Source organism: Astatotilapia calliptera, chromosome 4, assembly GCF_964374335.1.
Source record: "Astatotilapia calliptera chromosome 4, fAstCal68.1, whole genome shotgun sequence".
Classification (NCBI taxonomy): Eukaryota; Metazoa; Chordata; class Actinopteri; order Cichliformes; family Cichlidae; genus Astatotilapia; species Astatotilapia calliptera.
In genome coordinates this window covers 27760241-27785935 of record NC_137425.1, presented here as the reverse complement: position 1 = coordinate 27785935, position 25695 = coordinate 27760241, and the positions used below count along the sequence as shown (strand labels likewise).

The 25695-nt window shown below is 42.2% G+C and overlaps 2 protein-coding genes across 3 annotated transcripts; both read left to right on the top strand.

Moving 5' to 3' along the window:
- Nucleotides 1-11521: 11521 nt before the first annotated feature.
- Nucleotides 11522-17357, top strand: LOC113021237 (volume-regulated anion channel subunit LRRC8D). Of its 2 annotated transcripts, XM_026165782.2 has the most exons (6): nucleotides 11522-12552; nucleotides 12884-13243; nucleotides 13883-14464; nucleotides 14574-14824; nucleotides 15163-15540; nucleotides 15646-17357. In XM_026165782.2, exons 2-6 carry the CDS (start codon nucleotides 12899-12901, stop codon nucleotides 16766-16768), a joined length of 2679 nt encoding a protein of 892 aa, XP_026021567.1. In that variant the 5' UTR covers nucleotides 11522-12552; nucleotides 12884-12898; the 3' UTR covers nucleotides 16769-17357. The 2 variants fall into 2 exon arrangements, with proteins under 2 accessions (XP_026021567.1, XP_026021569.1); XM_026165784.2 differs by having other exon boundaries at nucleotides 11522-13243.
- A 443-nt stretch (nucleotides 17358-17800) lies between these two features.
- Nucleotides 17801-23728, top strand: ddx39ab (DEAD (Asp-Glu-Ala-Asp) box polypeptide 39Ab). Its single transcript, XM_026165811.2, has 10 exons — nucleotides 17801-18025; nucleotides 18885-19101; nucleotides 19441-19568; nucleotides 21240-21516; nucleotides 21636-21754; nucleotides 21889-22020; nucleotides 22160-22269; nucleotides 22442-22586; nucleotides 22730-22877; nucleotides 23215-23728. Exons 2-10 carry the CDS (start codon nucleotides 18894-18896, stop codon nucleotides 23229-23231), a joined length of 1284 nt encoding a protein of 427 aa, XP_026021596.1. The 5' UTR covers nucleotides 17801-18025; nucleotides 18885-18893; the 3' UTR covers nucleotides 23232-23728.
- The last annotated feature ends 1967 nt before the right edge of the window (nucleotides 23729-25695 follow it).

Sequence of the window (25695 nt, the reverse complement as noted above, 5' to 3'; positions counted from 1 at the left end):
ATTCAACTTCCTTTTTCTTCTTCCAAAGACAAGACGCACCCCCGCCCATCTATACACTTACCAGAATTAACTAAAATAACCAAAGTAATAAGTTTGAAAGAGGTACTAGAGGCAGTTTATTTTTAAAGCGTTGCAAAGGTTAGTTGAAGTACAAGTGAAAAAAGGGTTTTCACATTGTTATCATGCACCAAATCTCTATCTATGTGTTTCGGTGCTTCATGAGACGATTCCTCCTTGTACGTCTTTAGACTCCTGAGGGTTCTCATCTACATCAGCTATGTCATCATGTTGCTTGGCAATCATCTGATCCATTTTTTTTTACCATTTAGACACTCCTACTGTTTTAGTTTCATATCCACAAAAGCTGAATTATGCAGGATATATTATGACACCATCTCGTTGCCTAGCATTCACCTAGCAACTGGCTAAAATGACTTGTTTTTATCATATAAATTGCATCTGCTGCCCCTGTTTTTTGTGTTTTTCTTTGTTACTTGTCTCAGTTTGCCAAACGCCTGAACAGGCCAAACTAAACTCCAGCATGGAAATGTACAAGTTCTTATAGTTTACAAATACCCCAACATTTGAACACACTTTACAAACATGTGACATTTTCGGTGTAAAAATGATCCCAAATTATATTAATTATGGTTCCCAGAACCAAATCTACAATCTACAAGAAAAGTAATAAATAAATATGCATATATATGGCAAAGGCAAAAACTAGTGCTTTTCACTGTACATCAAACACAGCCTACCTTCCTTGAACTGAAGGGGAAGTACTTTACCCTTTATGTACCCAGCACAGCATAATCTATGTCTGCTATTCTCTAAAACGCTTAAAGAAGACTGGAAAAAAAATAATCTACTTTATCTGTACTGATATCACAGAAATCAGTATCATAAACTAATCAGTTCTTCATTTATCTTGATCATAATAAAAATACCACGTCTGATAAAAACACCCTCCCAGGGAAGATCGGGCTTATTTCGAGTGACAGAAGAGAGAAAAACATTAACCAATCAAACTGAAGGCACAGACAGAAATAGATCAGAATTTCACAGCTCATTCTACAGCTTGCATGTGCGAATGCTAAGCAAAAGCGGAATCTCTTGAATCTTTGCCCAAATTTTAGCCCCAAAAATGTTCAAACCCCTTGACTGACAGCAGAAAAATTCTTAAATTGTACTACTTACAGGCTTCAAGATGTTACTATTCATAAAAAACACTTAGAATCAGCATATGTGCAGATGGCATGTAAGTTTAGTAGAAGCCACAGCACTTGATCAAATGCAGATTATAATTAGCCCAGATGTTAGCTTGCCCTGTTTGTACAGCTTTCAACAGCGTGCCCCCTGTGGGCATGACGAACTCTCGGCTGTTTCTCTGAAACTTACTTGGGAAAAGTACCACGCTTTTCATATCTCATAAACTCCACACGACCTCTCAATTTTACACTATTGCTTATCATTTTACAAGATGAATACCCTTGTTTGTCTGGAAATGTCAGCCACAAAGAGTAATTAAATGTACAAGATGAAAACATCTTCTATCATCTATCCTATCTACCTTTGTATCTAAGGTATGTTAGTCACTGCTTAAGAGTTCGACTGTCATTAACAACAAAGAAGACTTTGAAATTTCTTTGACTTTTTTGCCAAATTGTCAGCAAAATTGTCAGAATTCCCCAATGCAAGTTCTCACTGACACAACTGGAAAAAATGGCATTTCTGAACAGATATCTTCTGGAGCCTGAATCTGACCTCAGACTGAAATCAAATCAAAGGCACATGAACTGAAACCAACGCTTTTCTCCGTGTGGCTGTATTTTTTGCAAGCAACTCATCTGACTCCTGGTGTGAGCAGCACAAACTGAAGCTGAGTTCCCCTTGATGTGCACAAAGACAGGCATGTCAGAGCACTGTGGTTGATGTGGTGGGGGGCTGGCAACCTTTTCCCAGGGGCTTTCAGGGAGAGCAGACGAGAGGAGTGCAGGGAGCCGAGACGGGCTGGTGGGTTCGGTGGGTTTTCAACTTCATTTGTTTTGGGGGGTTCAGGGGCTGCTCGTTCCCCCGATGGTGGCAGAAAACTGCCTTTCTAGGAACCTGAAACCTGAAGCAGAGCGAGGCAAGAAAAAACAATTGTAGGCAAAAGTTCATTTTCCTTTTGTTTTGATCCAGATGTTTACTCGCTGTGATAGTCTGGAGTATAGTACTTTATATTTTACTTGTCCTTTATTATAAGGTAAACATGACATAAGTACTACAGTACCTCAAGTGACTACACACACACACATACATATATAGTCTCATTACATGTGGTATAAAACTAGCATTATAGCATTTCACACAAAGAACATTATACCAACAGTCACGCCTGGTGCTGGTAGTGTGATGGCAGACTGGGGTTTCAGTATCTAGATGACTTTCTGTATTGATGGTACCATGAATTCTGTTCTTTACCCAGAATTTATATTTCTATGTGATTTTTTTTTATTTTCCCGTGTTTGTCTTTTAGTTAATCTATTCAGCGGTGTGTCCATTTTATACTTCCCTTGTGAGAAACTTCAAATTAACTCTTACTTACATTTCCTTGCTCCAGTTTCTATCCTTGCACTATCATACTCTCCCCTCTATCATCTGTATGGCACAAGTCGGGATACCAACTTTCACGTTTTGACAGGATACCTCAGGAGGTTCATTGTTGTCAACAATGGCGAAAAGCCTGGTGTCAGTAGATGCAAGCAGAAAGGCTGGTCCAGGATGCTTTGGTTGCAGAGGCTGGGGCTGCAGAGGGCAACAGGCAGCTCTGGAGGCTGGGGTTGAGGCTGTGGCCTGGTTGCCCTCACCCTCGCAGCTGGGACAGGTGTAGTGTGCTCAGTCTCTGGGTTTGCCAGCCCACATTCAGTCTCTCACTGGGACCTAGCAGCGAAACACTCTGTGGGCCCAGTGCTGACTGACACAGCTACAAAAACAATGTGCACCTAGCAGCTCTTGTCTTTAGTGTCTTCAGTCTTTGTGTTAATCAATCCAGGACGGAACCTCAGAGTGGACCTAGCATTGATTGCACTCAGAGCTAGCCACAGCCTGGTTGACTGACCCAGGTGGGAAGACCTTCGGTGCTTGACTTCTTCTGCAGTGTTCAGGCTTACCGAGGCGTTACCAGCGACCACATTTGCTCTTTGAGGATGGCAAAACAGATAAAGCAGGCTCAGAAAGGTGGCTAGCTATCACTGCAGCTGGTGGGTGGTTAGCTGGAAACATTAGACAGGGGAAGAAATGATGGCAGGAAAACTGAAACTCAAGGGATTTAATTAATTACGGAAGATATTTAATAATGAACAGAATCTGAAAGTCGAAAAAGATAAAGACAGGGTCAAAAACCCAGGACCATCACACATTCATGCTCAAAAACTCTCTATTGTGCCTGAATTAAAGCACTTGTGCAAAGAAGAGTGGGCCAAATGTCAGTATGTGTTGCTGGAGGATGCAAGGTACAGACGCAGAGGCAGATGGAGGCTAACAAAAGGCGAGCCCGTTATTGAACTGATTGAAAACCAACATGAGACAAAACAGAAATCAAAACAGAACCCAAGTTTGAACCAATAAACTGACACAGGGCAAAGAGACACATCGGTACAAAGACCATGGGACAAAATGATGCTGGTGAACTGAACAGTACGCTCTGGCAAAGACGATACACAGGGGAGAGCGGGGCAGAGAGGAAACAGGTGGGAAACACAGCGAGAGCAAATCTGGAATAATGAGACGAGGGAAGCTAAACTCAACAAAACACACAAGGAAAACAGACCCCACACAGACCCCAAACACACACACACACACACACACACACACACACATTTGGATTCTGTGCTTATTTATATTTCCATACACACACGTTGGAGGTGTTTGCTCCGTTCTGTCACACTCCGACTGTCACTCTCTCATCTTAGTCCAACTACCCTCCTCCACACCCCAGCAGCTACTAAAACAAGGGAAAGAGGTCATTACACACGCACATACAGTATGTATGCGTGTGTGTGTGTGTGTGTGTGTGTGTGTGTGTGTGTATGTTAGCCAGAACCATGAACTTGGATTGGATAAGTAGAAGAGAATGAATGGATAGATATTTAGCAGCATAGTTCTCAGAACTCTTTCAAAACAGATACTACTTTATGAAATGTTTTACACCAGCTATTTATTTTATGGGTCAGTTTTGTATAATTAGACACCACTGAAAACACTTGGATAGTGTCCTCTGTGACCTTAAAAGCCATTTAAGCGATATTTTTCTAAGATTTGTATTTCTGCTACATAGGGGAATAAATATTGTAATTAATTGGTCACATGGGTAAAAACAGTACCACAAAAGGGAGAACGCTGAACAGAAAGTTGCGTTTTGGGCGCTGATGTCATCCATTTGGTTTTATCACATGGTGGTTGCAAAGTCTCTGATAGTGATGATTTAAGTAAACACTTAGCAGTGAGATAAAATGCAAGAACAACAAGTGACAGATTATTCTTCAGCTTAATCTAGCATGCAGTTGAGCTCCATCTTTAATTATTATACATCAGGTTGACAGTGCACCAATAGTAAATCCATTATATCCTTCAAAGTTGCACCAGACCATGTGAGAAAAGTCAGCTGTGTGAGCAAACACACCTACATCAGGTTAGTCGAGCTTAAAAACTACAGCTTAAGATGGATCACTTTCCATAATATGTGATGTTCAGAGCCACTGAGCCAGACAGCACATCTCAGCGATGTTTCTGGATATTCTGCATATGCAGCAACTTAATTACGAAAAAAGTCTTTGTACTTTTTTATAACTGGCAAGAACAGAGTGGGTGTATCTAGCACATTTAATGACATCATTACTTCAAATGAATCGTTATCGACGATCAAAGGAAGAGAAGGTTCACGTTATCAGGCAGCCTCGAGGTCAGCCTACAGTCTCGCTGCTGTTTATCTGTGTAGCTGCTGTGGCTGGTGGCTTGCAGTGGTTTCAGTCAGGGGACTTGACGAATGAAGCGCTATGCCACTTTCTCACGGCCAACAGCTTCTCTTGTGTCTACAGTTTACCCCCACCCACCCGTTTTACACTCATTTCCTCGCAACTTTTTCAACTTTCTCTCACTCTGGTTGGCAAAAAAGCAAAGGTTATGGACAGTTCAGGAGTTTCTTTTTTAGCTGAGGGGAGGAAATCGTAAAAGTTTAACAGCTTTGTGAGAATTTGATGCCGATGTTGGTAATGTCCTGAGTGTGTGTCAAGTAAGCGCTTCGTCAAAGTACAAAGCGCTATATACAGTAACATAAAAGGGCCGCAGCAGTGGCAGGAAAAACACCAGATGTGCTTTACGATATGATGCACTTATGTTGTGTAACACTGTATCTATAGCCATGGGAACTGGTTGCTGTAGCTCTCAATATTATACTATATTACAGGGCCATGTACAAAAGCAAAGCCACAATACTTCCAACCAGGCCTGTGCCACCCACTGAACAGGAAGGAGGTATTTTGCTGAGGTATTTTCTTTCTGTGTTACCGCTTATCACATCCTCCTACTCTTTTCAATCAATTGCTGTCAGATTGAAAATGCCACAGATTCAATTTAAAACCAAATTTTCACATTTTTTCATTTAACAAATTACTGAACCAGAAGAGTTTGTAGTCTTACCACCCAACGCAGCGCCACTAAACTAACTATAGCTGCCACTACTCTGTGTAAGGAGGACAAACAAATTATGGTAACTATGACAATATTGGAGACAGAAATTTTCTCAAATTTAGCAAGCAAATGGGCATCCCCACTCCTACACATTCATCCAACTGAGATTTGCGTGACTATGACAGAGCAGGGTTACAGAAAGGTAAGGGGGTGTGAGAACTCATCAATGACAAGGTACCCAAGACAGCTGCTGCCTACATCCCCAGAGAGACTCTAAATATATAACCACAAGCTCTAAAAGGAAATAGACCTGTGATTACAGGCATACCAAAAAATTTATTATCTGGGTTTTTCCAAGTCTTAAAGCTATCTATGTACAATCTTAGAGTATATTACACCGTCTCTATTTCTTTAACAAAAAACCAAATGCAAAAGCACTGCAAACCATGATTCAGCAGCTTGTAGAACCATCTTTAGCAGTAATACATTTTCTGTGTATCTTTATGAGTCCCATGAATCATTGTGGAGGAGTTTTGGCCTGCTGTTCTTTACAGGTTTGCGGGTATTTGTTTATGCACAGCTATCTTAATGTCCCTGACTTTGAATTGGCTGTTGCAACACACTGATGCTTTTCTTTTTCAGCCATTCTGTGGTAAATTTGCTCCTCTGCTTATTCTTGTTACATGACCCAGTTTTAGCCAAGCTTTACCGAGCCAAGCATTTGACTCGAGAATACGTTGGTACACAGAGGAGTTCATGGTTTTCTCACTTACAGCAATGTGCCCAGGTTCATGTGGGCACCTTCTCCACTTTGGTTTCATCTGTCCAAAGAAGTCTTGTGGTTTGTTCAGATGCAGCTTTGCAAAGCTAAGCTGTACTGCTGTGTTCTTTTTAGAGAGAAGAGGCTTTCTCTCATACTTGCTCAGTCTTTTTCTAATCGTGGTGTCATGAACTTTAACATTTAAAATGCTGACTGAGGCCTGCAGACTCTGAGATGTAGCTCTTTTTTTCTTTTCTTTTTTTTGAGCCTTACATGCAGGCTGGATTGGTAAAATTACATACTGGTAATCTGGCTTAGACGTAGTTCAAACTAACTTTTTTTCTTTGTCGATATAATCATACAGGCTATGGGGCAGCTTTAATGGCCACTCCTCATGGTCCATTAAACTGGATTGATCCATGGATCCTGGAATGCCTGGAACTGTCCACAGTACCCTAAAAGCTTTCATCAGGAATTTGATGGGGATGTGGCGGACAACACTAGAGGCCAACTTCAAGCCAAAAGCACAAGTGACCATCGAGTGCTGGATTACCAAGGAGATGCTGTCCCTGCTGATGTTCTGCACAGGCCTGGACCCCACCAATGGATACCTGCTACAGAATGGAGCAAACATCAGTCACCTCCTCTACATGGATGACAACAAGCCGTATGCCAGGAGTGAATGAGACATCGATTCCCTGATCCATACCACTAGGATCTATAGCAATAACATTGGAATGTCATTCAAGGTGGGAAAGTGTAGTCGGATGGCAACAAAGAGAGGGAAGGTAGTCAGAACTGAGGAGATTGTACTAACAGAAGGCAGCACTGCAAACACTGAGGACAACAACACGTACCTAGGAAAGCTGCAACACCACATAAGCAAGTCCTGAGGAGTCAGCTGAATGGGAAGAACAAGACCTGGGCAATCACCACCTACACCCTGCCAGTCATCAGATAGCCCACTGGGATAATACGCTGACCAAAGGAGGAGACAAAAGCCACTGCTGAGTGGAAGGAAGGGCTAGTGAGTGTCAGAACCACTTTCCAGGACGAAACGGCAAACATCCATGAGTACATCAGGAAAATGGCCAAAACTGATCATGCCCTTAGTGAATACCTCAGGCAGCAGAAATTTGAGAAAGAAGAGGAGCTAGAGGAGGAATTGTCATGAAATGACAGGCCCCTGCACGACATGCATCGGCAGATAGAGGAAGTGGCTGATACTGAGAAATCCTGGACTGAACAGAGGCACTAATCCTGGCAGCACAGTAACAAGTTTAAAGCAGAAGCTCCAGCAAGGTTGGGGTCTACCACACCAGACAAGACAAGACCTCAGCCACACCCTGTGCAAAGATGCTCCAGAGACAGTCCAGCACATAACACCAGGGTGCAAGATGCTAGCAGGCAGAGCATACACCGAACGCCAAAACCAAGTTGCTAGTACAGTATACAGGAACTAGCATTGTTTTCATTACTGACACTGGATTGCCCAATGAACTCTCTCCTACCTTCCTTCTGCGAGAAAAAGAAACTAGAATTCCCCTTCAGCTACACCATCAGTGGTACCACGAACAAAAAGTAGTAAAATGAGTTCAATTATTCTTTGCAATGCATTTTTAAAGAGAAAATAATGTGATTAAATACTGTATTTCTCTCTTTTTTTGCATATACATCATTAGCATTGCTGTTTTGACCGATCATGGTGGGCAGCCTGGCTCAAAACGCCAGGGTTGGGGTGATTTTGCTGGGATCTGGCATCTGTCCTGAACGTAGAATGACGGACTTCAAATTGTTTACACCTCATATACCACCTTTCCTAGATTGATGGACAGCAACAGTTGCTTATTTAGGGTTACTGCTGATGTCTTTCCTCCTCGCTTTTGTGTTAACAAACACCTGAAAGCTCCAGACCAGCAAACAACCAAAGCGTCAGCTTTTATAGAGGTGCTCACACTTGGCGATGATCAGTTAATCAAGTGATTTGTAGCACCTGCCTGTTTCTTGCCCTCCTAATTCCTATTAAAGAATTAAGGGTGTGCTTATTTATTCACACATGCGCCTACATTTTTTCTTAGTGTTTGTTAGATAAATAAACAAAGACACGGTATAATATGTCATGCTTTGTGGTTCATCAAAAGTTGTATTTATGTGATTTTAAGACTTGCTAAAGAGCTAAATTATTTTTATTACATCCTGATACATAAAGTTCAGATTGAACAGCAGGTGTACTTTCTTTGTGTCTATTTAAAAAGTCTTGAACATTTACAGAAAGGGCCTTGCTTCTGATCATAAGTCAGCTACTAATTCTAATAATTCCATCGGAGTTACAGAATATTTACCATAAACTCGCCATCATTGTGAAGGGTGTCTGAGCTGTTTGCTTGTGATTAAAGATGTTAGCCATTTGATGTGTGAGGTTTGTTGCAAACTTGTGATGTTTTTTCATGACATGGTCGTGTGAATCCTGTCACCTAACTCAACCCCACCCAAAACATCCCTGCCTATGGGCAAGGGTGTGTGAGTGCGTCACAGTGTGTGTGTATATTGCAGTTGAAAAGGTGTGAAGCCGCAGGGTTTAGAGCACAACTTTGAAACCGAGGGTGTTTATAGGATAGCAGCCCCTTGTAATGTTCATCGCACCACAGCCCTGCTTTCTAATTTTGTAGCCACGTTCCCCGAAAGAGATAGAAAAACCTCAGTTTATTTTGCAGTGAGATCATGGAAACCATAATGTGCTCTCTTTTGAAAACAAGAGAAAAATACAAAGACTTGAGTTGATTAGCTCTCTGTGTAATGACTTTTGTTCAAATATTATTTTGTTTATCACATTTAGCTGTGCTGAGGCTGGCCACTACACATACACAAGCATTTACCCTAAATGTGTAGACTGACGTTTATGGAAGTGCATTAATTTCTTCCTGTGAGTTAGCACATACTGATAGCCCTCCCATTTAAATAAGTATGGACAGACTCTTGGGGGTGGGTACCTCAGCTAAAGCTAAAGTGTAGCTTTCATCTGTCAAATACTTTTAGCATATACCCCTTAATATACAGCTTTACATGCTGCAGAAATGTAAGGTCAATAGTACATTTAATGCTTAGTGAGCTGACTCTAAATAGCCAGGAAATCAGATATTTCAGCTTTAACATGTTAGCAAGCAAAGGAGCTTTTGGAGAAAATAATGAGCTTTGTTGTTCGCTAAATCACAAGTTCCATTGCAACGCCATAATTTGATGTGTTGCATCTGTCATACATACAGTTACATGGAAACATTTTCACACAACTGTGTGTATGATGAAAAGCGAAACCCCTCTGAAACACTACAGCGTAATCTGACGTATGCCAACCAAACTGCAAAGCTGCCCACAACTGCTGTGATTGGCCAGGAAGGAAGAAGTCACAGCATTTCTTTCTGTTGGCACGGCATATAAAACAATCACATAGTAATTAGCACATAAAGCTTAAATACCAGAGACATCAACTACTTGCGTAGATTACATTGTAGGCTATACAAAGATTCATAGCAGAAGTCTAAATCAGCCGAAAGTAGCAGCAGATGTTTGTGGACTTTGCTGGTTTTAAACATTCACGTCTATGTCAAACAATCTTCCCAGCAAACTCAACCTAAGGTCAGATGGTGCCAATGCTCAGAAAAACTGAAATAAATCAAAACTACATCTTGGCCTCTACAGGCCTCAATTAGCATGCTAAATGTTAAAGTCCATGACAGCACAATTAGAAAAGACTGAACAAGTAAGGCTTGAGTTGAAACAACTGCCAGGAGAAAGCATCTTCTATCTAAAAGAACATGGCAGCACGGCTTAGGTTGGCAGTTACATTTGAACAAACCATAAGAATTCTTGCATTTCTTGGATTTGGACAAACCAGACCAGAGTAGAGATGTTTGGCCGTGATACACACCACCACAAGCAAACAGCATACCAGCACAAACACCTCCTACCAACTCTTAAAGCACAGTGGTAGAGTCTTGATGATTTGAGCTCGGTTTGTGGACTTCAGCCTAACTGAAATGCTGCGCAAGAGAGCTGTGCATAACACAGTAAAGAAGAGTACAATGTTAGAGACAGCCCAAATCTCAGCGAGATTAATTATTTTAAGTTAAACTTGCTAAATGTGGTTCTACAACCTATTGAATGGTGGGGAGTACAGCAGTACTTAATTTTTCATAGGATTCCATATATTCATTTGCAAACTATGAAGGCAAAAAGAGCAAAGCTAAAAGGTAGAACAATCTAGCACTGTTAACTAGTGGAGACCATAGTTATAACACCAATGATAATTTATTCTTCTACTGGTCTAAAACTTGTAGAAAGAGGAAAGATTAGAGGTCTAAGGAGCTTAGAAAGAAAAGCGACTGGACTTCTTTAAGTTTCTTGAAGATGTTTTAACTCTGCTTCATCCCAGAAGTTTCTTCGATTAGCGGTCTTTGCCATTCATCTATGTAACCAAGATGGCAACGGTTGAAGGCGAGAAGTGTACAGACTTCCAAATTCAGCTTTTTTGATTGTTATGAGTAAACAGTAGGGGTACTAATACAGCACTTCATGTAACCATTGTCAGCATAAGCGTACACAAACACCCACACCCACATATGCATACAAGCAAAGAGAGAAAGAGAGCTTTAGAAGAAAATCTAATGCAGTCGGTGTAAAACTGCACTGCAATTCTCAGCTATGTAAAGCTTTTAGATTTAATAAACGCTCAGCAATCTGGGGCGGTATTGTGGGTTTGAATGTTTACGTAGAGAAGCTGAGCATGTTATCTGAAGAACTGTCCTCGTCAGTCACAGTTGCAGAATTTATCTTGAGATTTTTCTCTGTGGCATGAGTGAATGCATTTCTCGCTCACACATAATGTTTGCCACCACTGCTGCATCTTCCACACCACTTTTCGTTTCTGCTCTGTAAAACCAGGCCCCACTCTCAAAAGCATGCACATATGCAGACACACGCGCGCGCGCACACACACAGTTTTCACACTTACACACATACACCAGCTGTGTGGAGTAGCTCATCTTGTGGTTCATTTTCAGTTTGAGTGTTTGCTCCAGATTGTTTAGTGGCCTAAATATCAAGGAAATGACACACCAGAAATTTACATTATGACCCTCTCTTGCACACACACACACAAAAATACTCACAAGTCAGTTTCAAAACTTTGGTCATCAAAGTTCTTTGACCTTTTATGTCTCACTACAGAAGCTCGGGTTTTGTAATTAAGTGGTGAGAGCGGCACAAGAGGAGCATTCACAGATAATGTGTGCGACTACAGTTGAGTGCAGTCAGAGCGGTACCGTAACTTCAGCAACCTCTGCTGGACAATGCTCTCAGTTAACTGTTTTACTGTAGTTTATGTTGTTATGCAACCTTATACCTCTTTTATCTGACGCACTAGACATTATTTGCTTTAATCCATATAAGGATTTTAAGTATGAAGCTGCAAACACAATAACTGACATATATTACAGCTGACACCTAAAATAATGTGTAGTTACAATGTAAAAAGTAAGGCTTAGGGTAGTTTATAATACAGCCCGCATACCTACTAGTACTGCAAAATTAGAATGAAGAAAGTGGAGCTATAAGTACTCTGTCCGCTTTTCTTGGTTATCACCTTGTTCTACTGAGCCTACTGGGAACTACTGTTGGTGACTTATGGAGGCAGATTTCACCAGGCTGTATTGTGAAGTGTTGTCAATTGAACTTTCCAACAGTGTATAAAGCTGGTAAAGTGTTCCCGTCATTATGCATATGAAGTATTTTCACTTTGTCCAGTGGAAACATTTTTCCACTGTTTTTTTGTGTGTGTCACATTTTTGTCTACTTCAGTTCTGAAGGAGTTAAAGGGAGCAAGCAAACCCCCAGTGGGTCTTGAGCAGGCTTCTAGCATTGAATTAAATTTCTCAGCCACACATCCTCTGCTGCCATGGCAACTTTTGAATAGCCTTGTGCCAGTCAGCTCAGGAGGAGTTTGTTTTGTAAGTTTCAGAAGTTTTTCACTGCTAAACCAGACAGCGCCGGCTTGGAGTTTCTGTAATGCGGCTGTGGGTTGATCACAAGTAGAGAGAGAACAGCAAGAGAAGAAGTTATTTGCACAGGTAGGTGAAGAGCTGTGGATAAAACAACAAGGACTGTTATGATCCAATTTGCATTGTTGCCAAGTAGAACTTAAGTGAACTTTTTTATATATATATAATTCGTTTACTCTTAGTTAGCAACAGCATTTCAAAGTTTTCTGGAATACATCTATTTGAAATTTCAAAAGATTTTCTATGTATTATATCAAATTGACTGTTAAATATTCACAAAATTCACTGTAGTTCAGTTCTGCAGTTTAGCTCATGATGTGATCCTATAATACAACTTTCCACATTTGGTCAGTGCTGTAGTTCTCTCTTAGTTTTCTCATTTTTAAAGCAAATCTTGCAGGACCCAGAGGACGCCATGTTTTCCCTGTCAGAGCTAGCGCCTCTGAATCAGCATCAGAACAGGTCTAAACTGCTGAAGCCCTGGTGGGAGGTCTTTATGGACTACCTGGTGGTCCTGATGTTGATGACATCTGTCCTGGCTTGTACGGAGCAGCTGTCCAGGGACCGAGTAGTGTGCATTCCTTTGGATTCAACTACAAACACTAGTGATCACAGTCACTCAAAAAGTGCCAATGTGGGACTGTCTCCATCGTCACAGCCTCAAATACACCACGCACACAAAATCGGCCCAAATCTTCACTCTGCACCTCGGGGTCGGCGCACGCACTTGGTGTACCAGCAGTACATTTATATTAGCCAGGTAAAGTAGTGCTGGCTTTGTTGTTTTTGTTATTCACTCTGTGAAAGCATAGAGTGAGCTATATTTAACATTCTGAACCTTTATGTAAAAGGACCTGCTCATACCCACAGGTTATTAAACCGCTTATCTCAGCTCTACAGTGGAACTTTAATCTCCCAGTTTCTTCTGATTCACACTTTGACTGTTTCAGTGCTCACTCACAGCTCTCATGGTGTTGCTTATTTAAGCCTTACTAACCCTCGGAGATAGAACCATGGTTTACCCCTATAGCCAACCTATAGAAGTAAACCAGCAAACAGTATATCTAGTATGTCTACTAGACATACTAGTAGTTCTGTCTACTAGTATGTCTAGTAGACAGAACTAGTATATACTAGTTCTGTCTACTCACAGAACCAGTATGTCTAGTTCTGTGAGTAGACATACTCACAGAACTGGGCTTACAGTGTATCCTGTATTTTAAGCTTTTACCCATTCAAATCAATTCAATTAAAAAGAATAACTTTAGCACCCATTTCAGTTTTTATACTAATCCTCTTCCTTTGTTAACAGGTAACCCTTTGTTATTAATGTTTCACAGTGTATGTCTGCTGCCCCCATGTGGTCAAACAATCAATTGCTGTTTGCCTGTTTCTATAGGTGTGCTACCATGAAGCTTTGCCTTTGTCCTCCCGCTTCTTCCCTTACATGGCCTTGCTTCAGTCCCTCGTCCTGGTAGCCAGTGGCTCCTTCTGGCTCCACTTTCCCCACACCTCATCCCGCATAGAGCAGTTCCTATCCATCTTGGCAAAGTGCTGTGAGTCACCCTGGACATCTCAGGCCCTGTCTCATGCCGCCCGCCAAGAGAGCATCCAGGAGATGGTGGAGGAGGGAAGACGAGCACAACAACCACACCACCGAACTTCCACTTCCCCGACAGTGACCCACACAAGACACTCGAGCATAGACTCGGGCACAGACAGCCCACTTTTAAAGAGGATAGACAGCGCATTTGCCACCCCTCCATCCCCTTGTCCCTCCACACTGTCCTGTAACTCCACTGTGTCTTGTGTATCTCTTGACTCCCGGGAGCAACTTCCTTCTTCCAGCCCATCAGTAATGGCTGACAGCCACAGCCAGGTAATCAGTCTGGATAAAAGTGATGGGGAACAGGCGAGGGCGCTGTTTGAAAGGGTCAGGAAGTTTAGGTCCCACTGTGAAAGCTCAGCTGTCATTTGTAAGGTAAGAGATCCTCTAGTCTGCTAGATTTACAGATCAACTTCTTTGCTACCTTAATTTTTTTTTAATTCCATGAATCGTTTAGTCTTGATGCCCATTTTTCCCTCTTCAGGTCTACTTGGCTCAGACAGTTTTCAAACTCCTGATTGTAACACTGATTATGAGTTACACAGTCCCTCTTCTCGGCTCCCTGTCCTTCAACCACACCTGTCACCCTGAGGAGCGGGCCCTGGTGGGCTACGCCACCTTCGAGTGTATCCACGTGCTCTCCTCACTTCTCCGCAAACTGCTGGCGGCCTACCTGACCTTACTGGGCCTGTATGGTCTGCTTAATTTTTACACTCTCACCTGGATTTTAAGCAGGTTAGAATAAAAAAATGTTAAAGGTGCACTTTTCAGTGTTTTTATCGCAGAAAAGGTAGGAATATATATTTTTAAAGTGGATAGTTTTGCCCAAAGAAAGTTAGAGTATGTATGAGTGCTACTTCAGGCTTTAACAGGCTTTGAGGAGAGAAACTAGTCTAAATGTAAAAAGCATAAATAAATAAATGATGCTCCTGATGATGAGCATATCAGAAAACTAGTTACAGGGGTAAAAAATGTAGTGCTGTGTTTTTGGCTACAAAATATCCTGTTTGATGTTTCTCTTTGTTTTTTCTTTCTTCTTCTTCTTCTGCCTTGGTGTGTTTGATTCAATTCAGCTCTCTGCAGCAATATTCCTTCCATTCACTGAAGGAGCTGAGCTCCCTGAGAGATTTTCCTGACCTGAAGAACGACCTGGCCTTTCTTATACACATGTTAGACCAGTACGACCCTCTGCTGGTCCAGCGTCTCTTTGTGTTTTTGTCGCCTGTCAGTGAGAGCAGGCTGCTGGAGGAAAGCTTAGAGAGGCGCTGGGGGGAGGAGAAGCTGCACGCCATGATCAGCGTGGATGCAGACGGCCGCTCCAGGCTGCAGCTGGTGGCCCTGCCTCGCCTTCCTCCAGCCCTCTTCACTCTCAGCCAGCTTCAGGTCCTCAAACTGGAGCTCATCGCAGACACCAGGTTTACTGCACACATGACCAGCATGACCTCACTCAGGTGAGTTGTACAGTGCAGGGGCGTAGTCTTTGAAAGTATTTCTTTTAAAGTATTCACTTCTTTTTAGACTCTAACTTGGACTTTTATGTGGCATTCCAACTACAGGGAGCTGCACCTCTACCACTGCACAGCAACTGTGGATCCCAGCGCGCTTGCCTTTCTCCAGGAACGTCTAGAAGTCCTTCAGCTTACCTTCACTCAGGCATCAGAGATCCCCAGCTGGGTCCTCTCCTTGCGAGGCCTTCATGAGCTTCACCTCTCTGGTCGCTTAGGCAGTGACGGTGGGGTGGGCCGTAGCTGGGCACTGGGGAGCCTACGCCAGTTGCGACACCTACGTGTGCTGGTGATTCGAGGCATGTTGCAGCGGATCCCCGGTGAGCTCTGCGAGGTGGCAAGCAGCTTGGTGAGACTGGAGATCCAGAATGAGGGCACGAGGCTGCTTGTGCTGATGGGCCTGAAGCGGATGGTTTACCTGACAGAGCTGCATCTGCAGGATTGCCAGCTGGAGCGTTTACCCTCTGCTCTGTTAGCACTGACCAACCTCCGGGTGCTTGACCTGCAGCACAATAACCTGAGGACTCTGGAGGAGCTGCTTAGTCTGGCTCACCTTCGTCGTCTCTCTTGTCTTAGACTTGCTTACAACCGTGTTTTGGTACTGCCGGCCAGCGTGGGTGTGCTTAGAGGCCTCGAGCTCTTGGATCTGTCAAACAACCAGCTCCAGAGCATTCCTCCAGCGCTCTTCACTCTTCGACGCCTTCGGAGGCTCCTGCTTGCCGGTAACCTGCTGGAGGAGCTGCCTGCTGAGGTGAAGGCACTGCAGCTGCTCACAGAGTTGGACCTCAGTGGGAACAGGTTGGAGAGGCTACCCACTGAGCTTTTCAATTGCTGTTTGGAGTTGCGCACCCTGAATATGTCTCACAACTCTCTTAGCTTCTTACCCAGAGAGATTGCAGCTCTAAGTCAACTGTGCAGGCTGGACTTGCGCAGCAACAATCTGGAAGAACTGCCTGCTGAACTGGGCTGCTGCTCAGGGCTGCATGGAGGTGGTCTCCTGGTGGAAAACTGGCTCTTTCTTTCTTTGCCACCGCATGTCAGAGACTTCCTGAGCCGCTCTTACACCCCAGGTGGTGCGCACACAGAGGAGCATTCCAGGCCCGAGTCTGACAGTTTTCCCTACTTCTCTCCTACACAGTGGAGCTTCTCTTCTGCTCTGGAATCACAGATATAAGGACAACAGCTATCAGACTGGTGACATAATAAAATAAAAGCACTGATGGAGTTTCTTACAATTTAGAAGGTTTTTCTTCAACTACTGCATCAGGCAAATTCTTCACCAATCTGCCCTTATTGTCCATTTTGTTTTTAGAAAATGCAGAACTAACAGATGGACTGCTTTGTATTGCATTGAAAAATATTTCTGGAATATTTTTGAATAAGAACATCTGTGATGAACGCATAAATTGTGAGTTAAAATCAAATGAGTGTGGACATCTCCATTAATATATTTAAATAACACTACTTGTCATTCTGTATTTGTAGTTTTCCTGTTAAAGAATGTGAGATTTTATAGATGACAGAGCAATAAAATGTATTCTTTTGTAAAGATTTCTGCAGATCTGCAGATACATCCTGATTGCTTCCTGTATAAAAGTATTCTTCAAAGTATTATGAAAGCTGAGACCTGATGCCAGTGTATCCATGTTGGATAGTTGGAAATACTGATACTTCTCGTTATTAATACAGTTACCGTATTATCGGCCTTTGGCGCCCCGTTTGTTATTCGTAATTCTGATTTTAATAAAAGGTTGTAAACGTTAGTAATGTTTCAACGACATTTATGCTGTACAACACTAATGCGTTCATTGACCACTAGAAGGCACTAAAGACTTTTAATTCTCAGTGCTTTATGTTTCCAGAATTAAAGCTTGATTTAGACTTGTGCAAGGAAACATAGAAATTACAGTTACATATACTTTTATTGATGGAGTCCGAATTTCTTCACACTGTTAACATCACATCCTGGAGAGGAGTTTTGCCTCGCGCGACTTGAACGTCTAGATTTCATACAATTTTAACGATTTCTGTGAAACAAAAACAAACTAACAAAATTGATCCAACCTGAATCAATTCCAGGAAGCTGTTTTATATTTAAGGTCACAGGCCTGCATTATCATACGCAAACACATCCCGGTTAATTTTATACTTATATTGCAGCAAAACGTGACTGTATTAATTTATTTCGAGTGTCCCTCCCGAGCTCCCCTACGGAGAGCAGCTACAACTGTGTCCCGCTTTTTTCAACTGCGACGGACTGCGGCACACTTTTTGTCCAATCACAGGCTGCTTTTCACAGAGGTCGCATAAACGGGCGAATGATATCGACCCGCTTTAGTCGAGGCGGAACTTCCGGTTGGTGGTATAAACTAACTGAGGCCTCTCCATGCGGTTGTGATCTATCGGGGCAGTCGAAGCTAACACCGAAACGGTAGGAATCCTTGAACTACTTCATTGTCCCGCTTGGGCGGCTTTCCGCGTCTCGTTTCACCTAAAGAAGCTTGTGAATTATATTTGTTTAATTTGGGCTGCAGTAGTGTTTGCTATCGCTAAAAATAACCTTTCGTTGTTTGTTTCAGGGGGCGGTGTTACTTAGCGTTTTGTAGCCTAGCATTTGATAGCCTAGCAAAGCAATCGCCACTTAGATTTCCTTGTTTACACGAAATATGCCGCCTTTTTGTCATCCATATAACACTCCCGTTACAATTACGAAAAGATCGCCTTCTTATGCCGTTGGGAATATTTAGTTGGTCGTAGCGGATTAGTTGTTGTCGTGTAGAAGAGTAGCTTGCCACGTTAGCAATGGTTATGCAACACAATGGCTTTCTAGTGTTGTATGCGCTTAGAAGCTAACCGGTTTGGTCAATTTGACATCGTCGGTTACGGTTTTGACCTTGTTTGTTATATTGAGTGTACGTGGTCGTACAGAATATTTTCTGCCTACAAAACACTAGAGTATTCATATTTAGGCCTGCTCTGTCGCGTGTTTTCTTGCTTAGCATTTCTTAACCACAGGCTTACTCTTTAAAATTCAGTTCGAGTTATACACAATAGAGCTAATGTTTGGAGTCACGTTTATAACCAACCACGATTTTCATAGTTGCACAAAGTCAAACCCGCCTTGTAATGGTAGAATAAAATAAGACTTTTTAAATGTATTAAAATATGTGCAACAAGTGGGCTCGAATAAGAACCTCGCTTCATATAATCTAAGTAAAGGGAGCCCTCTCTTACAGACACAGATGAAGGACAGTGATCATTAATACTCAGCTGTATTTTCTTTGTTCCAGACAAATACAATGGCTGAGAATGACGTTGACAACGAGCTCCTTGATTATGAAGAGGATGAGGAGCCTCAAGGAGCCCCCGAGAGTGCAACCCCAGCAGGCAAGAAGGAGGTGAAAGGTTCCTATGTTTCCATCCACAGCTCTGGTTTCAGGGATTTTCTTCTGAAGCCGGAGCTTCTCCGCGCCATCATTGACTGTGGTTTTGAGCATCCATCTGAAGGTGAGACGCATTCAACTGTTCTGGTACCTTTTGTTAAATGGGACTAGTGGGGAACTGGCAATTGAGTTTGTTTATGGCATACCCTTGCACTACACTGGTAGAACCAGTCAAAAGCTGTAAGTCTGCATGTTCTTCAACAGCGCTTACCTTATCTTGCTTGCATACATTAAGAATTTTTGAATAGCTTGACTTGCTTTGTGCGTCTAAAAAAATGCACCACTCCCAGCAGGACTGCCACTCCTCTTGTGCTCTTTATAGCAGTTCAAAGAAATTGATTTGCAGGTAATAATAAGACTGCACTTAACATTAATATTTGTGTTGTGTTGTTTAAAAACACAGTGCAGCATGAATGCATCCCACAAGCTATCCTGGGCATGGACATCCTGTGCCAAGCCAAATCTGGTATGGGCAAGACGGCTGTGTTTGTGTTGGCCACCCTGCAACAGATCGAACCCGTTGACGGACAGGTTAGTATGTGTGTTTAACATGCTTTGACTGTGCCTTCAATGTTGAGCTTTTCATTTATCGGCAATGAATGTTATTAGTCTGGTAATTAATGAACAAGCCAATAAAAGCTGATAGAGGTCCAAATGTTTTTGTTGTCCTGTTTTTGTTTTTAACTTAGCTGAAGTCAGAGCCACCTGTGAGAGAGCACAAACAAGACTGATCAAAATCAGTCTTAGTCAGAGCTAGGGAATGCCAACAGAATCAATACCCATGGTACCATTTTGATACCAAGATTTATGAGATGCAGCAGTGCTCGTCATCAGCTTATGCAGGGAGGCAGAAATCCTTCCAAAACTAAAGGAGGCAGGATGTGGTTTAAAGTATTCTATTGTCAAAGAACAGGTGGAAGATGGAAAGTCGTGCAACTGCAACAAACTTCTGCTCTGTCTCTTTTTTTTTAAGGAAGGCAGTCGGCTGTGCAGCTACTTTGCATTCAGGTGGCTGCAAAATCTGAGATAATTGATTAGCAAGAGGCAATATGCAAACAATAATTGGACTTCCAATTTAGCAAGGCACATGAAAGACTGGTATCCAGAGCTATTTATGTAGTTCACGTTGAGGACGAATAAGTTAAGAGTGACATCCAAAGTTTTGTCCTACAAATCTTATCCAGAATCACAGATTACTGCTTATTTTGTTTGAGACTCCCCATTGTAAAATAACCTTGAAATGTTTGTGCTCACTTAATGTAACTAACACGAGTTACAGTCACTTGCTAGTAACACTAATGGGCTACTCGGCAGCCATCCTAACATCTCAGTCTGGGTCTTGTCAGTAAAATGATGTCAACATTTAAATAAATGATCAGAATTCTAAAACGTTTTAGTAACAGTTTAAGTACCTGGCACCAGCCAGTCATTTTGTTTCACTATCCAGCTGTGTGATTCTACTGGTATTGGTACCAACTGATGAATTTCTGGGATCATGACATTCCTTATTAATATACAAATAACAGATTTCATAGGTGACTTATAACCAGCAGGTTTCTTTGTTGGGATATGCAGTTTTGAGGACAACAATAAAATATGTTTTAGCGGGAAATCTACGACGTAATCAGAAACCCGTCTTAACGCTGCACCAAAACCTTCCACATAACTTGACAAGAGAAATGTTACTACATGTTGGGTTTTCTATGTTACGCTTGCGGTTAAGAGGGGTTTCCGTTTAATATGTAGATTTCCTGCTAAAGCATAAATCAGGCATAAGGGTCGATTGGCTTAAGTGTTCGTGTCAGTGCTGAAATGCAGCGCAGCCGATCCTGGTGGAATTTGGGGATTTGAGAGGATGGATGACATTCGTTGTGTATTATAGCATCAGTCTATTTGATTGTAAGTGGCATTTTCATGTTGTGCTTGTTATGTGGAAATTATACACCAAAGAGTTGATATATGGCTCAGTTCTGGCTTGTAGAGTTGCAGACCTTCAAGTCTAAGGTGTTATAGCTACAGTGGGATGTAATTTTCTTTCAAGGACAGATGCTTAGATGATCATAAAACACTAAAAATGTAACATTAACATTAAATGCATCTTGTCGTTTGTAATGTAAAACTGTTCATTTTAAACAAATTATTCTGCCTACCTTTGACTTTTTGATAGATTTTTGGATTTAATCTGTGTTTCCTTGTCTCCAGGTGTCTGTATTAGTCATGTGTCACACACGAGAGCTGGCCTTCCAGATCAGCAAAGAGTACGAGCGTTTCTCCAAGTACATGCCCACCATAAAAGCAGCCGTATTCTTTGGTGGCCTGCCTATCAAGAAAGACGAGGACGTCCTGAAGAAGAACTGCCCTCACATCGTTGTCGGAACTCCCGGCCGTATCCTCGCCCTGATCCGGAACAAGACGCTCAGTCTGAAGAACGTCAAGCATTTTGTCCTGGACGAGTGTGACAAAATGCTGGAGCAGCTAGGTGACTTTTCTTTGCTTTTGTCTTCCCAGTTTTCACCAAGTCGGCAGCAAAACTGCAGTAGTCAGTCAGAATCTTACCTTAGTCATTTTTTTCACTCTTTTTCTTTCTTCACATGGCAGACATGAGGCGTGATGTTCAGGACATCTTCCGGATCACACCGCATGAGAAGCAGGTCATGATGTTCAGTGCAACACTGAGTAAGGAAATCCGTCCAGTGTGCCGCAAGTTCATGCAAGATGTAAGTAAGCAGCGGAGGGCTGCTTCACCTCTGAATGTCTGTTGTTTTTTGTGAGACAACTCATCTCCACCACTTTCGGTCTGTACTGAAAACTGCTGCACTTAAGTTTTACTTACCTGCTATCTCATGTACAGCCCATGGAGGTGTTTGTGGATGACGAGACCAAACTTACACTCCACGGCCTGCAACAGTACTACTGCAAGCTGAAGGACAGCGAGAAAAACCGCAAGCTATTTGACCTGCTTGATGTGTTGGAGTTCAATCAGGTGAGGGAACATACATCTTTATATTGTTGCAAGCTAATGTTTGTATTCAAAAGGTCCCAAATACTCATTGAAAGCTGTAATAAAAATTGCATCAGAGGTCTAACTCGGTGCTTCCTTAATGCCCGTGCGTTGCCTCTAGGTGGTGATCTTCGTCAAGTCAGTTCAGCGCTGCGTCGCTCTGTCCCAGCTACTGGTGGAGCAAAATTTCCCTGCCATTGCCATCCACAGGGGAATGGTTCAGGAGGAAAGGTGACTTATAAACTCTCAACTTGTAAACATGCTCTGCTGAGCTTCAAATGTGTTGTGTATTTTTGAGAGCAGGAGGCCTCATCCTTCAACTCAACGCATTAGTCTTCAGAGAGTGCTTGTTGATAATCCTCCTGATGGTTCTGTCCTCCTTCCCCTTCTTACCCTCTCTCAGGCTGTCTCGCTATCAGCAATTCAAAGACTTCCAGCGGCGGATCCTGGTGGCCACAAACCTGTTTGGCCGAGGGATGGACATTGAGCGAGTGAATATCGTCTTCAACTACGACATGCCAGAAGATTCTGACACCTATTTGCACAGGGTGAGAAATGAATTTCTGAGCCCCTCTCCTCTTTCATATGCAGGAAAGTTGGCTGTCTTATTTGCTCATCAAGCACCGTGTGAATGCTAGTGGTAGTCCATGTTGCAGTTTGGACTTACTCTTACCTTCTCTGCGCCCCTCAGGTTGCCCGTGCTGGTAGGTTTGGGACCAAAGGCCTGGCTATAACCTTTGTGTCAGACGAGACTGATGCCAAGACTCTAAACGATGTGCAGGACCGCTTTGAAGTCAATGTGGCCGAGCTGCCAGATGAGATTGACATCTCATCTTACAGTAAGTGTTTTTGGTTTTTCTTATTTCTGAATGCCTCCTTAAAAGCATACTGATGTCTTTAATAACATTAGAACCACTGTGATCTGTGGATTAAAGAGTTTTGCAGCACTTTATTATTAAATCATTGCGTTAATGCTGAAGCGTTCCCCACAGAAAATTGCAGTAAACCTTTACTCGGCAACAAGACGCAACAGTTGGTGCTGTCACGTTAACTGAAGCGCTCCTCAAATCCTTCACATATTTAACCTGTTGCTGAAACGTCGGTATGCTCAGCTGTTGCTCATCGTTCTGATGTTTTGCGTGCTCAACTAGTCTCTCCTTCTCTCCCCCTCTGTAGTCGAGCAGTCCAGATGAGTCCCCAGCCAAACGGCAGTCTGCTCTTCGTGGATCTCGTCTTGTATTTGGAAGTAGACGTACTTCACCATTGATTTGAAAGCTCTGCCTTTCCTCTGTTCACCAAACGTTTATTTTTATTGTCAGTTTTTAGGGGGGTTTGGTTTTAATTTGTCTTTGTTTTGCTTAATGGAATTAAAACTTTTTATAAAATGTCATTTTACTGTTGTGGTCACTTATGAGGATGCTGTCTCTGCTCAGTTTTCATTGGTTTCAGTCTCAGCAGCGACAGAGCTTCAGGGAAACCTTCAGAGGAACATGTGATAGGAGTCTGTGCTTTTTCTTTATGTCCAAGCAAGATTTGTATAGGAGATGTTTTGTTTTCCTTCCCAGTACAAAAAAAGTGGCTGTTTGGCTGGTAATCAAAAAGTTGTAAAGACACAAATTTGGCTCATATGGCAGCTCTTTCTATGGATTTTTAACTGAATATCCTCCAATAAATGAAGTCACCACATGAACTGGTAGTGATGAATTTGCAGATTTTGACGGGGCAAAACATGTCACTGTTTAACTGTATTTTTTTTTTTCTTGGTATTTTGTTTTAAGTATTAAAAATTCAAAGTGTTAAACAAGTGGAAATCTGCTTAGATGATTTAGCAACAATTCAATACTGGATAAACATCACTGTGCAGAGTCATAGTGATGGTTCTCTGCAATTTTTATTGCTGCACAGTAACTCAATATTGGATGTTGATATCTTAAGTGCAGTTGGGCAGACACAAATTTATCTTGCCACTAAGGTAACTTTTCTTTAGTACCAAATAGTGACTGTAGTGTACATGTGTAAATACATGAAATGCCTGCTAAATGTTAACATAGTATGGCTCGTTGCAGGGCTGCTAGCATAGCTGTGAAATTGCAGATCTTTGGCTGCTCCGCCACAGCAGCTGGATCTGCATGTTTGATCTGACTCAATTTAAACCAGATGCATTTATCTGCATGTTAGGGGGATGTGTTAAGCGCTACACCATAGAGTTGCTGTATAATTTAACCTACGTGACAAAAAAATCCTCTTTTGATAAATGTTCAACAGTGATTGTCAGAGAGAATTTTATTTTTTAAAAAGCGAAACGATGATGAACTCATTCCAGCTCTTAAAGTCAACTGTAAACTAACCAGATTCCAAGAAGAGTTAATCACAAGGAACACTTTTTTTTTTAAGCATAAGATCTTAAGCATGACTCATTACAGAAAATTACAGGACTTATTAATGTACACTACTAGTTCTACAGTCATCAAGCTTTCAAAATTGGCACTTAATGCTCATAAACGATCTGAACCCTGCCTCGTCCAGTGCTAAACTATACATGGACTACTTCAGTATAATGATTGGCCCTTATACAGCAGATAGAACTACAAAGGTAACAATGTGTCTGTACATAGCTGCACTATAGTTTCCCTCAATAAAACTAAAGATACAATATCAAAACCACAGCATCTTCATGGGCAAAATAGCAATGGAAAACACAAGACATTTCTTAGCAAATTAAAGTTTAAAAAGAACCCCTGATAAGGATTTGGGGCAGCAGATGTTTTGTAGTTGAGATGGTAGGGGGGGAAAAACATTCACCTCAGGGCAAAAATGTGTAATTTATGGCACAAACGGATAAAGTACATTGGTGCTTCCACTGAGACGAAGTTACCACTGTATACAGTAATTTTAAAAAAGGCAGTTCGTGATTTCAACTCATCTGTATGTGGATACCAGATTAGGCTGTGAATCAAGGTTGCTGTAAGGTGCTCAAACGTCAACCCAAACACCAAGTCGGGTGGATAATCATAATAAAGGGCTAAGCCATCCGTAACGTACAACCTGAAGATAGACTTGACAGTGTTAGTGTCCTTAGAGGTAGGCTCCTGCTGACATTTGGCAGCTGTAGACCTCAACCCCCTGAAAACAAAATTACATAAAGCTCTTCTCACAGCCGTGTGAAACGACTGAACAGCCTTTCAACAGCATTTCTCAGAAACAGGATGCACTTTAACACGAAGAGGCTGCTCAGTTACGAGCCAGATTAGACGACAGAGCAGTTCCACCTTCAAATCACAAATAACACATTTACCGTGGCACACGCAGCTTTCCAAAATTCATTTATAAAACAAACCAGAGTGGACGATTGTCTCCTTCTGCCATCACGAGTCAGGATTGTACCTGGCCAAATTAGGTGGTCGACTTGTTGGCGACAGAATCCCGAGCGTGTTCTTCGGATGCTCGCGAAATGTCTCAGTTTCTTGTGAAGGCAAGGCGAGGGGATGAGTCCAGCTGTGTAAACAACCTTTGACATGTTTTCCCACTAATGCCTCCAACCACCAAGTTCAACTCCAACTTTATCCATTGTATATACCTCATCTCCTCCTTTATCATTTGTTGTTCATCATTAGATATGGCTTTCTGACCAAATCTGAGCCCGGGGTCAAGTCCTGG